Genomic DNA, 15,409 nt, shown 5'->3' on the forward strand with positions numbered 1-15,409 from the left:
GCGGACTGAAACAAAACAAAACAAAGTTTTTCTGTATTCTAGTTTTATGCTGCAACCATTGGCTCTGTGCAGCCTCGCACAGCGACCACTCCAGAACGCGCATTCATCCCCACGTTGGGACTGCACGGAGGACGGGAAGCGGTGCTTGTGCTCAGCCTAAGCATCCATGAATAACCACACTGGGAACGGGATCCTGACCTGGACAGATATTTTGCATGACCTAGAACAGTTGTTGCTATGCCAGATGAAAAAAGGCATAACTTCCTCGTACTGGGTCAGAGATGCTTGGCATCTCTAAAAACTAAATATACGCTAAAAGTTAATGAGCATTTCCATGATGTTTGGGTAGCGTAATACTCGGCATGCCAGTATCACATTCATACAAGCAAAAAATTACGTTTCTCTTTTACCAACCACCAACCTCTAAACAGTACATGATTTTTTAATTTTTTTTTTAACGGTGGTAACAAAAATATGTCCTGATTTCCCACTGCATTGTCTCACAAAGTCAGCACAGAAGTGTCCTGAGCCAGCACACTGGGAAGGCTGTTCTCCATTCTGCAGGACTTTCATGTTGCTTTGCCATGTCAAAACTTCCTCAAAGCTTATTCTGAAAAACAAAATTCTCCCTCCCTTCACAAAATGAGAATAAAGCCACTTCCCCTTTCTTTTGGATTACTGTTGGTGCTGCTAAGGGCGGATGAAGACAATATAAACAAATGAGAGGAAAAGTAGGTGCTCCAGCGCTCAGGAGCAAGGGAATAGAGATGGCTATTGACAGGATCACTCCCCATGAGTACAGGTTTGCTGCAGTGCTGTTTTCAGCAGCCTTCCTGTAAGGCTGGACATCAGCCCACGCCAGGAGTTCTTGGATGGGGTGTGCAGGGGTTGCCACACTGTGCAACAGAGAGGTTGGGGCCTCAGCCCTGCCAAGGAGACTCCTGGGGACTCGGCAGCAGGAATTTTCTTGTGGGGGATCAGGAATGCCTTTGCAGCACAGAAAAGCTACATGTGCCTCTATCCAGGCACTTCTTTTCCTGGCCAATCTTGGCAGAAAATTGGGGACCAGGCATGAAGCAAATTTGACAGCAGGGTGAGGCAAAGCCACGGCTTTCCAGCAGTTTTAGGGGAGTCTCTTTCATCAGCACCGAGTGGTAGGAAAATCTGTGTTTAGAAATGTTGCTGTGAGCCACTTCAGTGGTATTTTTAGCTGCTTGATTTAAAAAAAAAAAAAAAAAAAAAAAGGGAGGGGAGGAGCTTAAATGCCAGATCACTCTCAGTGAGAGAGAGGTGCTAATTTCTCTGAGCTTTTTTGCAGTCTTAGTCCAAAAAGGAAGGAAAAAAGGGCCAAGGTGTGGGTGATCTGCCAGCAGTACCCCGCTGTCCCCGGGCAGAGACGTGTTTTGTGCTGGCGTGCACACCATGAACCACCAGCTCCAGCAGGGCAGGCTCACCACTTGCCGAGTACCTTTGGTTCCCTCTCGGCCTCTGCCACACCACACCCGGCAGCCGAACACTCCAAATCCCACGTTAACGATTAACCATGATTTAGTTAAAGAGCAGCTGCCGCTGCCCCGAGGTCCTGCTGTGCCCAGCGCTGCTCAGGGGAAGGGCCGAGCCCAAACCCGACTCTCCGGTGCCTGGGATTCTAGGGACTGCATCCTCCCAAAAAGGGGGGTGTGCTGGCTCACCTGCTGTACCGCCGACGGTCTGTCAACTCGGTCGTGCAAAGGGCTCTCCGATGCTGAGCCCAACTCTGCCCTAAACTAAAGTCTTTGAAGTAATATCTGCCCTTTCTTACCCTTCTTTGGCTTATTTCTCCTGGTCAGCATGTACCTGTCACCCTCTCCGAACAGACAGCGGCTAGGAAGGGTAAATAAGGCCCTGTCTGCCTGTCCTGGAGCGATCTTTGGTAAGGAGTGGAAGGAGCACAGTCATGTCATAGACACCTTACGTGCGTCTTGGGGAAGCCACTTAAATTTGGCACATCCTGAACGCCACTCTCCAAAACGGATTCATTCCCGCACATTGCTCCTGAGCCTGCTGTTTTCCACCGGCACAGTGGAAAACATCCGGCACCCCAGTGTTCCCATGCCTTGATTCCCCTGTATGGAGCAGGGACTGTCCCAGTCCCACCGCAGATGGACAGGCCGAGAAATGGCCAGAAACAGCCCCTTCCTGCGGGCCAGCATTTCTCCTGTACCCTGGCCCAGGGAACCAGGCAGAGGTGATTTGGGAACTTTGCGGGGAGGGAGAACGTGGGTCTCGCTTTCTGCGCAAAACTTGGCTTCCCGTTCCTCCTTCTCCTGAGAAAAGGGTGTGAGCAGTGTGGTACAAGGTCCTCATTATTGCATAGGTGTGACTTTTCAAATCCAAAGTTTCACGGTTTGTTCTGTCTCGCAGTCGGGGCGCACTTTGTTTTCCACAGTTGTGGCACTGAAACAAAGGAGGCGGCGGCACTGATTGAAACATTTGCACAAATGGGATTTTTATTTGCTAACTCTGCCCCATTCCCTTCCACACCTCCCTTTGGGCTGCCAAAGCAGCTCCTAGCTGGACATAGGATTGATTCCCATGAACACCAAGACCCTAGGAAGCGTAGTGGGCTCCGTGCACCCTCTCCCAAAACTTCAGCCCAGCGTACCCATAATCTGCTGTGTGCTTAAGGTCACTGCCTGACCAGAGTCAGGCACAAGCCTTGCAGGGCATTTGCTGTGTTCTCCCTCCTCCTCCCCGCTCTGTTTCCAGACAGCCCAGGCTCTCCCCTTGCTCATAGCTATGTGTTGGAGACACTAACGTGCTGCAGTACACATATACCCATACATCTATGAAAATATTCATTGTAATCTGCATTTCCTATTTTTGTCACGCTGGTTCATTTATCCTGGGAAATCTGCCTGCACCTCCATCTCCCACCACACAGTTTTCCAGGGTTCCTGTGTGGGAGGTTTGCCTAGCAGAGCCATGCCTATCTATACAACCCTCCAAAGCTACCAGCAGTGCCAGCCCCATGGACAGCTCAAGCACCCGGGCTCTCCACGGGGATTTCCAGTGCACTGGACTCTTGGCCTCCTTTTTTTCCACCTGTATCTTTGATCTGGACTGGGATTTTTAGATGCTGAGAGAGCAGCGAGCTCAGTCAGTTCTGCCAAGGCGGGGCTGGGAGAGGTCATTTCCCTCTGGTAAACAACACACAGGATATCCCTGTACACTCCAGCACAGACTTCTTTCTCCAGCCAGTCATTTTAAGCAGTTGCTGTAACTCGTTTTTCCGCTACCATGACACAGCAAATCCTGGTCACTGAGTCAGCTTTCCGAGGGCAAACCAGGCAGCTGCATTTTGCTGTGTCACGGTTTGAGAGAGCCCATTAGTCCCCCTGAGCTGGCTAAGACTGATTTTCCCCGCGGAAGCCAAGCGGAGCCGAGCTGCTGGGAGCTGCTGGCCAGAGCCCAGCATGGAACAGCACTACTCATAAGGGACTCAGGAGAGCTGACTTTGCATCCCGTGACTGCCTGTGTAAACAGACATTTCTGGCCGTAAATCTACTGGCAAAATAGGCTGTTATGTACAAAGAGGAGAAAATTCCCCACTTCCCTGTTCAACATGGAAACACTGACCCCTCAAGAATTTTCTGTTGTTTTTAACCATTCATCTCCTGTCTCGTGACTAAGCATTTTCTCAGGGGCTAGGATGTGCAGACAGGCTTTTGAGCCCAGCACGAGCTTTTACAAATATCTCGCATGACGCTACTTTATTCATCCTTGCTAGAAATCCCCCGGGCAGTTTTGCTGGTGTCCTCACAGTGAGTAGCTCTGCCACCACTCAGCCACAGATCACTGGAAGGGCAGGAGACAGCAGGACATCTGGCAGGCACAGTGGAGACCACAGCTCTGATACTTCAGTGGTATTCAGGCAGAGTTTCCTAGTGACCTGCATGCAGGCTGGCCTCTGATTTCCCGTGGCCCACTATGCTCTGGGAACCAGTTTGCTCCTTGCACTAAAAGCACTCACCTCCCTCCCCATTCACTGCTCCCAAGTGCCAACTTCCAAAGTTCTCTTAGGGGGAGATGGTCCCTCACAAGTCCCTGCTGGCACATTAGCTTGCTCGGTGTCACTGACCTCTCACCCATCATAAAGCACAGCAGAAGCAATTCAAGCCCTTGCTGGAGGGGCCAGAAATCCTCCAGGCCAGCAACTGCAAAGATGATGACACCCCACTTTCAGTTCTCCTTCCATCTTGCTGCAGGGCATTTGGGGCCTTTCCAGAGAGCTAGGCTCAGTCTCACAGCTGCTCCATCTCAAGAAACCCAAATCAGAGAGAGAGATCAGACAGCACAAATCACTTCTAGGGTGTGGTTTTTGCTTGTCTGCACCTTTGCAAATTTCCTGGCAGAGGTGAGCTGCATCTCTTGTCACCTGCCCAGGGGAAGGGAAAGCCCCAAGAGCCAGAGGACGTGCTGCTCCATGTCCTGGGGCAGTATGGTTATAAGCCAGAAAACCTACCTGGAATGGTAGCAACATGACTAGACACCCTCTCTTTCTTTCCCCCAGCCTCATTCAGACCTCCACAATCCTGGACGAAAGGGAAAGGGACTTTTAGATATATCTTTTATAGAGCCTCCAAGGCAGGTGGGCTTGAGGGTTGATTTTTTTTTTTTTCATATTATTTCACAAAATGAATAATATACTCTCATAATATTCTCCTATAATTCTCATACATTTCCTACTTCCCTCCACTAGAACTAGAGGTTTCAATTTGTGCTCCAGCTTCCCCTGTCAGACTAGGACTCACTGAAAACGACAGAAAACGAGAGCTTTGAAGAGTTATGCCAGAGGGAAACATTCATTTGGGGGCCATTCCTGTGGCAAGCTGGTATCAATATTTTCAGGAGGGACTGGCCATGGGGCTGTCTGCTCTACATATGGACTCTGCACTCTCAAGGAGATGCTTGGGGCTTTTTCACACTTGCTTTGACAATTCAGACATTCCGATACATTTATCTTACCTTCCCGAAAAGCAGGCAAGTTGTCTGCAGTGGCATGGGGGTAAGAATGGAACGTGTCAGCTTTTGCTAGCGTGCTTTGTTGCTTTAAAAGCAAGACAGGAAAAGTCTAGCTGAGTCAGGATGGAAATGCTGAGTAATCCTTCCTGAACACTGCATGCCAGATGTCTGCCGGAGTCAAAAATAGAAGCGTGGAAGCATATTTTTTTCCAGAACAGCTTTTTAACCTACAGCTCCCAACCCTGCAGGGGTTGGTGTGGGTGCAGTGACAGGGAGACAGGCAAGGTGCTGTCTTGGATGGCAGCATCCACAGAGGGCCCTGGCTGCAAAAGGACAGCAGATGCCACAGTCCTTCTCCTTCCACCCAGACTCTGCCTCCCCACCACCTCCTGCACCACTGTACCAGGAGCTTTTCACACCCACAGCTGCAGGAGGATGATGCTCTAAGGGCCCTGCTCTTTTGGGCTGAGCACAAATGTGTGCTTTTCCAAAGTACAGCCAGCCAGTGCCTCATCTGTCCCTGCTAGCCTAGTTTACAGCATAGCTACAGGTGGGAAAGAAGAGTCCTGCTTCATCTGTTGGCTGCTTCACCGACCACTTTCTAAAAAAAACAAAACAGCAGAGCAACAGCTACTGGCAGAAGCACCATGTCCAACTCTTTCCCCAAATCAGAAAAATTATTTGCCTTTGAAAGTCTCTGCAGACTTCCTCAGTTTCCCACAAGTCTTGTATGATATCTTTTCAGCTAGCCCAGCCTTCTAGGTATCTAGGAGATGACGTGCTATTTTCTTAAATTGCCCTGCACGCTGCTGTGGTGACAACAGGAGCCAGCTGTCAAACAAATCAGATGCCATTGTTTCCAGGAGCAAAAGAGCATGGATAGAGTTTGCCGTGCCTCGGTGCTGGCACGCCTGTGTTGGCTCCGTGCGAGGTGGCAGGGTTTGCTGCCCTGGGGAATGCCCAAGGGCGGGTCTGGCACCTGCGGACCGCAGTGGGTAACGTGCACAAGCACAGACATGGCAGATGGGATGGTTTATACCTGAGCTGTGCGAGAGCAGGTGATGGTGAGTGCTGGGTCAGGTTTCCAGGCAGGGTGCAAGGCACACAGACTGGGGCGTAGGGTGAGAAGCCTGCCCTCTGTGCGCCTCGGGCATCAGCCCTGTAAATCCACTCTCCTCGTCCAACCGCGCTGTCCCCAGGACACCGAGCACCTCTTGTAGTACCCGGGCTGTGCCGTCCACAGGCAAAGCACCGAAAGGGTTACAGAGCCTTCGAAGAGAAGCTTCTGGACATCCTCTTGTTTTTGCTTAGTTCTCAAGAAGCATCATGTGACAGCCCGCGGGCTCCTTGGGGCCGCCCGCCCGGGGAGGGAAGCGCCGCTGCTGCTGTGTTGCAAGAAGCTGGTGCTCGCACTGAGGTCAGCGGTTCGCCGCTCACGTGGCCTGGCGGAATAAAGCTGGATGCGGGAGTCAGGCTGCCCAGGTCCCTGCACTGCCCTGCGAGCCGAAGGGAAGGAGGAAAACGCGAGCGACAGCAGGGGAGCGAAACAACGCGGAGAAACATGGAAACTTCCCGGTCGCACAGCTCCGAAAGGTGAGTGCGGAACGGGAACGAGAGGGAAGCGTTTTTGTCAGAGGGGTGTTGTGTTTCTCCCCCGGCTTTTGGGCACGCTGTTCCTGTTCCTGCTCTGCAGGGAAAGGCATGCTGCTGCCTCCACCTCTGGACGGAGTTCTGTCAGCCTTCCTTGCTCGGGGACGCTGTCCGGAAAGCTGGTGCTTTCTGGTTCCCATCCACTTCTCTTGGGAATGTCCTGCTCCTTTTTTCTGCCATCCCAGGCAGAAGAGAGCTAAAATCTGTTTTGTCCCAGAGAGCTAAAATCTGTCTTGTCAGAGGAGACAGCACTAATACCTGTTTGATTGTTCTTCCCCAGAATGTCCACAGACCTGTCAGAACTGTTGAAGGAAGCTACCAAGGAGGTGCACGAGCAGGCAGAGAACACACCGTTCATGAGGAATTTCCAGAAGGGGCAGGTGTCACTCCAGGAGTTTAAGGTATTTCATAGCAGCGCTGCTCGGGGATGGGATTTCCTCAGCAGTCAGATCAGATGGGCTGTGAGGGGATTAAAGGGGGAGGATGGGGACATGATGTATCAGCATCTCCTATGAGAAATATGAAAAACATCAAACTTCTGCACCCTGAGGTCTTACTGGCTCCTCTTGCAGAAGGTGGGGAAGGACTGTGCATACCACAATAGGCAGCCAAGCTGAAACAGGAGAAAAGAAAGAGGTTGATAGGACAAACGCTATTGCCTTCCTCTTTCTTCATAAATGCCTGCATGTTAATTATTGCCAGTCATGGTTAATGGAGATAGAACCATGTTCAGACACTTGAGCAGCTGAAATGCCCAAAATAGGGGGAATTCTATATTTACAACATACTAGGCACTGCAGATAGAAATAATGATGAGATGCTGAGAAAGTGGCGATATGGGATTGTTGCTGTCACTGAACTTTGCATTGTCACTTGAGTTATACCACAGCTGAGATCATGAACAGTAACTCAAAAGCAGACTGAGTTTGAGCAATCCATGTCTGCTGCTAACAAGCAGGAGCCTGTTACTTTTTTCAAGATAAAAGAAACATTTCCACACATTAGCCTAACCTGGCCAGATACAATTCCTGCGATCTGAACCACATAACAAAGCTATGAGCAAAACCAAAGCAAGCACCTGGGCCAGAAATTTCTGAGAGCCTATAGGATGTGACGCATGGACTTGCAAATAACAGCTACCAATTCAACCTGTGGCTTAATTGCTTTGTTGATGAATTGTTCCTTGGCAAATAAATCCACAGAAGCAGGAAAGAGACTACTTATTTCTGACAGGAGGCATTCAAAATACTTAGCCAAGCATAAATTCAATCTCAGGTCCTGACTTCCTGCTGTTAGAAATATGGCACTGGTTAGGCAGTGAACTTTGAGACAGGCAAGGATGTAAAAAGACCTTCAGGAATAAAACTTTGTTTCTTGGATGATTCTTTGCATGATGTCAGGCAAATGAGATGGGACATGGATATTAAAAATTAACAAGCTTTAAAACCTATGTTTCTCATTAAACCACTACCTGCCTCTGAAAACAATCGGTTGAGCTATATTTTTGCTTAATTTGTAAGGCAGTGTTCCCATATTTTGTTTCTTTTCCGGTAAGCTGGGTAACAGGTTACCGTTTAAAAAACTGTTTTTGTTTACTCTCTTGGCATGTATCTGGCCTGCTACGTGACTCCCCAGATGGTGGATATTTGTTTCCACAACCAGTCACTGCCTGTGTGCTTATCAATGACCTATTTGCTGGCACGGTGGGGAAAGGTTGAAACGGGAACTCTCTCACGGCAGAACTGACTGCTAAGTGAGAAAGTAAACTGCTTTCTCTCCTATGAGCAGCACAGTCCCCCCTACCCAGACCTGACTCACCTCTACTGCAATACCTTCATCTTTTACCATTTGCTGCTCACAAGGGGTTCCAGGGTAAGGAAAGGGTGGTGTAGGTGTAACAGCCTCTGAAAGAAAACAGAACGCCTGGGGAAGGAAAGAACACAGCTATATTGTCTCAGACCACGTGGAAAAGCTGGCAGATAGAAGAAAGTATCGCATAAGCTGGGAAAAACAACAATAACAATGGTTTCAAAATAGAGGGGAGAACACAGCCTCACAGCACTCCTTCACAAAGGCATCTTTCAGAAGCAGACTGTGCCTCCAGATCCCTTTTATCTTGTCTCCCTGGGGCAACTGAGGAGGTAACCCCATTTGCATGCCTGAGTGAGAAGAGTGGTAGTGCCTCAGTTCCCAGGATAGTGGGATGCTGACAGGATGAATATGTTGAAAAATAACCAGAGTGTGTCATCATCATTCGAGGCCCCACAAAGGGAAGCCACATTTTAGAGCATTCAAATTGGAGCAATGTACCAGAAAAGGTACCTTTGGGAATACCCTCTCTATTGACTGAGGGAATGGGAAGAGCCCAGGAATGCTTCAACAGGGCTCCAGTTTACATTACATCAAGCTGCAAGACTTTAACTTGAAGGCAAGGCAGTGACTTTACGAGCAAGTGAGACCAATACCTGCTGGAAAGGGCTCACCTGATTGCTGTCTCAAGCAAAAGGGGAAGGGCTAAATTGTGTCTCCCTGTACCTTGCACTATTTTCCACATGGGAAATCTGCAACATCTCAGATGTTTGTGACTCATAGTGGGTGTGCCCACAAGTACCTTTTTTGTTAGTACAATTTCTTCCACGGACTCGAAAAAGACAAACAGATGCCTCTGTAGCTCATCCTCTTTCTTCTCTTTCAGCTGGTTACAGCATCCCTGTACTTCATCTACTCTGCTCTGGAGGAAGAGATTGAACGTAACAAGAACAATCCAGTTTATGCCCCTGTGTATTTCCCAGCGGAGCTGCACCGCAAAGCTGCCCTGGAGGAAGACCTGAAGTACTTCTATGGCAGAAACTGGAGGGAAGAGATCCCATGTCCTGAGGCTACTCAGAAATATGTGGAGAGGCTCCACTACGTAGGCAAGAACGAGCCAGAGCTCCTGGTGGCCCATGCCTACACTCGGTATTTGGGGGACCTGTCTGGGGGGCAGGTGCTGAAGAAAATTGCCCAGAAGGCCCTCCAGCTTCCCAGCACTGGGGAAGGGCTGGCTTTCTTCACCTTTGATGGGGTCTCCAATGCCACCAAGTTCAAGCAGCTCTATCGTTCCCGCATGAATGCTCTCGAGATGGACCTTGCCACTAAGAAAAGAGTCATGGAGGAGGCCAAGAAAGCATTCCTGTTAAATATACAGGTGAGTAACAACCAGCCATCCCTGCCAGCCCACATCCTCCCTCAAACAAGAAAATAGATACAGGGGAAATATAAGGCCATTATTTCCACTGGGGAGCTTATGAGAAGCTGTGGATCAGGGTGAGCTGGTCAGAGTTGGATGCCACGCTTCTCCAACCTGGGAGCCAAATAAAACAATAGTCTCTGAAAAGCTCTTCTCCCTCCCTTAAGTGTTTGAATCCAGTCTCTTCCATATGCCACTATTCAGATATGGATGAGGGTTAATACTGGGAGTGGAGATTTACCATCTAGTATCTGTCCTGCCTCTGTGGTGAAGTTCCACAGGACTGTTGTGCACTCTGACTGGGTGGCAGGCACTTTGCTTTCCTTCCCATCAGAAGATGGGCAATAGCCTTCTCTTTAGCTGAAAGCTTGACAAGAGAACCTGTAAAGCAAACAAGGAGTTTGAAAGCTATCCTCTTGACCTCATAGGCAACTTTTGTTCTATGCAAAACGCGCCAGGAGACTTAGACTGAAGCCTCATGTTTTCCTCTAGTTCCTAAAGTTCCTGGGGAAAGGGCAAGTGGTCCAGTGAAAGGACAAGAAGAGGCCACATAATGAGACTGTGTTCCTTCTTCTCAGGTGTTCGAGGCGCTGCAGGAGCTGGTGTCCAAGGGCCAGGAGAATGGTCACCCTGTGCAGCCAAAGGCAGAGCTTCTCCGCATGAGGAACGTGAGCAAATCACATGAGCACGGTAAGACACTTGTAAGGGCAGGTGCTTCACAGTGCTCATTCCTTTCCTTCTCCTCCCTTCCTCTGTCCTGGTTTGTAAAAGCCATTGGGAAACAAGCATGAGGTGCTTGCCCCATCTCTTCTCCAGCCATCAGCAGGTAGTGCAAGGAGAGGCACTGCTGTGTGCAAAAGCTTCTTCTAGACATGACAGAGCAAGGGTAACACATTTGGGCTCTCCAGAAAGTGTGTCAGTGAGGAAGCTTTACAAAAAAGAGACTCCTCTCTCCACCTCTAGGGCTTTAACAAATGTAAGGTTCATTCACCACAGGAAAAACTGACCTTGAGTTCACAGAAGGAAAGGCATCAATTCTGAGTGCTGCAGGTCAGCCATGGTGCTGTGATGCTGACAGAAGGTTCTTCTGGATGTGGTCCTATTCAGCAGCCTGTCCTTTTGGACTGTATCTCCCTCTGATCATTTTCCTGCCTTCCAGAAGTATTTACTGAAAACACTCCAGATAATGTGCTGGGTTTATAGTGAGCAGTGCTCTGGATGGTGGAATGTAATCAGCTTGTCAGTCAGGCTTGTACCTGTGTGAGGAGTGAGCTCAGATGTCTGCAGAGCAGAGTGGTTTCCATGATGACATGCAATTCATATAAAAAACTCCTTATGGCATGCCCATTCTGAAACTAAAATGGAGATTTGTCTTCAGTGCATACTGGATTGAACCACAGTTTTTCCATAGGAAAGATGAAAAGCAAACCTTGCCTTAAATATCTCTAGCTCGATAGTGAAGCTCAAAGCAGCTTCCGCGGGAAAAGCATTCAAAGTTCTGTGAAACTTTGCCATTCATTTCCTAATACATGCATACAAGTAGGATTTTCAGAAAAATTTGGTGTTGGATGAGGAATCCCATCCTTAAGCTGTGCTGCAAAAACTGCTTGGAGTGCTGAAGACCGCTAACTATCTTTAGATCCTAACTAATTAAATCAGTGAGATGTAGAAGACAAAATGCCTTTTTAAAATCTAGCTTGAGAATTTGTCTGTCTTCTGCACACATCAGGGGTTTCCTGGAGCACGTGTAAGCCTGTGAGGAGACAAGGGAAGAGGCTGGTAGTCATCTACAGGCAGAAGGGCTGTGGGCCTTTGTGATTCCCAGGTCAAGTCTACTGCTTTCCTTCTCCTCTGGGAGAGCAGAACCTGCTGCCACTGCTTCTCCCAGCTGGGCTCTGGGCTTTCTCCTTCTTCCCTGGATGACTCCAGCAAGGTGTCCTCTTGCACTGAGGAGAGCAAACACTACACATTAGCAGCTCCTTTCCACAACCTCCTCTCACTTGTCTGTATTTGCTTTTTCTCCCTATTTGATCTAGGTCCAGCAGCTGGGAAAGAAAGCGACAGAACAAAGATGAGAAACACAGACACGACGCCCACCACTTCCCTGGTGCGGTGGATCGTGGCACTCAGCTTCCTTGCCATGACAGTTGCCGTGGGCCTATTTGCCATGTGAAGAAGCAGGACCTTCATTTTCTCTTTGTGACTTCCCTCACCCTGAACTAATCCACCATCCCCAGTCCTTGTGAGAGAAATTACCCCTGACTGGGTACTGTGATCTTGGTTCTGCCACTGATACTAGGAGACCTTCCTCCCCAGAAATCAAAGAGTGCTGTAAGGAGGTTCAGGCAAAGTCTCTCCTGTGCTTGGTGTGAACTTTTCTCAGAGACTAACTTTATCACCAAAAACCAAGGGTAGAAAAGGCTAAAAACAATGGCCAAGCGTTGTGACTGCTTTACAAAGTGCCTACAAAAACCCTACAGGATCAGAAACACAGCTTTGATGCCTGTCTTTCCTCAGAAAGACAGAGCTCCTCGGAGCTCTGTTTCCTCAGTTTTTTTATACTGCTAGATAATACTGTGATCACTTTCTCTGTAGAGCCACACGGCTCCCATGGCTTACACACAGTTTTACATGACAGTAGTAGGTCTTTGTTATTTCTTTTTCCAATAAATTTTGATCTTTGAAAAACAAAGGACATTTGTTGAAGATACAGTGTCATTCTTGTCTGGTTGTATAATTTATATACATAATAAACTTCAATGTAAAGTATTCAGGCCTGGTGTTTCATATTATTAAAGCCTTACCCAGGGAAAAAGGAGGTGTCTTTCTTCCTCCCAGTTTAATGTCTTTTGGAGCTGCTGCCTGCACAGACACGACAATAAACAGAAGTGGGAGCTATCATCAGAACCAGACTCTGCTCCCACTCAGTGCTAACAATAACCTGTTATAAGCTGGGGCAGGTTCCTTCAGCTCCTACACACTGCCCTCTATTTCTAGAAAGAGCATGAAATTCAGTGAGCATGCAAAGTATTTTTAAGGGGTAGAAGCGGTACATAAGAGCTGGTTGCTATTCTATCACCAACAAAAGGTGATGGGACCCTCAGCTGCTCGAAACCAGGACAGATCTCCCTGAACTGCCAGCAAAGGGCTTGTGTTACCAGGCTGCCTTTGCAAGAACTTCAGCATGAATCAGAACTGCGAGTATGTTTTCACCGCCCAAAAGTTAAAAGCGTCCTAGGTTTTGGTTGAGGCAGCTGAATGGGAGGCATCAAGCACACAACCACTGCCCTCACCCAAATAGCAAACCATCCTCCCCTCACTCCCAGGACGTGGCATACACGTGGCATTGCTAAAGGCACTCCAAACAGCTTGCTTTCCCTGCCTTTTTGCTGAGGCAGATCTGGAGGGCTGGCTTTGTATCCAGCCACAGGCCCTGCCTGTTCCAGGAGCTCTCCCAACACAGGAGAGGCTGCAGTACAGGTGTGGCACGGCAGGTACTGACAAAACTGCCGTGTTAGCACCTCAGAGTCCTCTCTTTCTACCAGAAACCCGCTGTGATCAACCTGCCTTCATGATCTGCCTGTTCTGGCTGTGACCTTAATCCCAAAGGTCTGTTTTAATAACCAGCACCAAACCTGCTCAAAGAACAAGAATCAGAAGACAGGTCCTGCTGAGAATGAGCAGTGGGAAAACAGAATTGTCATCATTATCAGGCTCTTTTCTATTCTGCACCCCTTTCCCCAACCCCTCATTGTAATTCTTTCTTTGGATCCACCTTCCAGAAAAAAATAGTTAATTCTCAAAAAAGAGAGTCAGGTGTTTGAAAAGCAAGGGTATGAGGCTTGATAGTTATTTAAATACAAAATCTTGTTCACTCAGGTTTGAATTAAGTTCTACCTATTGAGTCCCTCTAAACCACCCCAACTAAACAATTTTGTTCATTCAAACGTGCTGAGGTAACTAAGATCCCAAAGAGCCAAACAAACGTGCACGAGCTCAGAATCACACTGCACCACACTCAGCCCCTCTCCACTGCTCAGAGAGCCTGACTGCAACCTCAAAGTTGGGAAATATGGATTCTGACTGATATCACAGCCTCCCTGCTCACGGCAGGAGGTGGTGCTGTTATAAATGAGAGCGCTGCTTAATTTTCAATTAAAAAAAAAAACAAACTTCAAATTAAAATTAAAAACAAAATTAAACGCAGCAAGAAGTTTAATTTGAGCAGCTTCAAAGTTATTAGTTCTAAATAATAATGCAAAAGCAAATTTATACCATGGGATACATTCCTGTGGGATATGGAGCAGGACTTGGTCTCCTGTCCCCCCTACCAATAAGATGTTCTAAAATTAACCATTTTGTCCTGTGGGTCACCTTTCATTCCCTCCTATTTTCAATTTGTAAAATTTACATCACTAGTCCCATCACTGCCCATTTCCGCCTCCACTGCGCAGACTCCAGCATTTTCTTTTTAGAGGTCTCCTCATTTTGGGGGTCGTTGGGAGGAAGGCTCTCATCTTCTTCACGTGTCCTGTAAATGACCTTTTTGTTTACACCTGCACATTAAGCTTATTATATATATATATAAATATAGAAATACACTTTTCCTTGCACACTAAGGCAATAAATTCAATATAATTCCCACTTCTCTGGATTTTTCCCAGGTCTCCTAGATAATTTTAGCTCTTCTTATCAGTTCTTTCCTGTTCTCCTGCTTTTCACTGAACATCTGGAGACATCTGCAGGAGAAGGGGGACTATCCCTCCCTCCTCTCCTCGGCGTTACATTTTTAACTATTTATTTTAGCATTTTTAAAATATTGATTACTGTTTCAATTTTGTCAGCACGAATCATGCCTATTTATCACAGTGCTTTTGAGATATTAATTTTAAAGAATTAAGGACTTTAGTCAAAGTAGACGTGGACTTGCTGACGTAGACTTCCCTTTACATTTTGAAGAATAAAGGACTTTAGCACGTAGACTCCCCTTTTACTAACTAGACATTGCTGAGGTAAACTCCCTTTTTTTTTAACATAAGCCAGATTTAAGGGACTGATAAATCAGGAGGCCTGTCAACTTAATCAATAGACTCCAAGGACACAATGTGATCATAAATCAGATAGCCTTGAAAAAACAGGATCCAGGTGTCACCAACAATAAAAGGTTAAAAAGTCAAAGCTCCATCAAAAACTCCATCATTTTGAGACCCCACCCCCTAAAAAGGACCACCGACCCATTTCAAAGAACAAACTACGCATGCTTAATTGCTTTTTGGCTAATTACCACACGAAGCGGGGAATGGGATGGACCAGAGTCATGAATATGCATTTGTGTTTTGGGTATTCAACACTTTTGTACATAAAAAGACCCTGTGATCATCTGTAAATTGTGGTGTGTATTTGGGAGCTATCCCGCACGCTGCCCGGCGTCGTAATAAACATCCACTTTCTAACTTCAAACTGTTAGAGAGTCTTTGTCCGTCATAGCTGGATATTGGTATTAGATCAATATCCATATTTTTTTAA

The 15,409-nt window shown here is 47.6% G+C and overlaps 1 protein-coding gene across 1 annotated transcript; it reads left to right on the forward strand.

The window, feature by feature from the left end:
- Positions 1 to 6,415: 6,415 nt before the first annotated feature.
- Positions 6,416 to 12,652, forward strand: HMOX1 (heme oxygenase 1). The gene is made up of 5 exons (XM_066340437.1): positions 6,416 to 6,597; positions 6,935 to 7,055; positions 9,350 to 9,841; positions 10,462 to 10,573; positions 11,920 to 12,652. Exons 1-5 carry the CDS (start codon positions 6,566 to 6,568, stop codon positions 12,054 to 12,056), a joined length of 894 nt encoding a protein of 297 aa, XP_066196534.1. The 5' UTR covers positions 6,416 to 6,565; the 3' UTR covers positions 12,057 to 12,652.
- Positions 12,653 to 15,409: the final 2,757 nt, after the last annotated feature.

This window comes from Sylvia atricapilla, unplaced genomic scaffold, assembly GCF_009819655.1.
Source record: "Sylvia atricapilla isolate bSylAtr1 unplaced genomic scaffold, bSylAtr1.pri scaffold_83_arrow_ctg1, whole genome shotgun sequence".
NCBI classification, from domain to species: Eukaryota; Metazoa; Chordata; class Aves; order Passeriformes; family Sylviidae; genus Sylvia; species Sylvia atricapilla.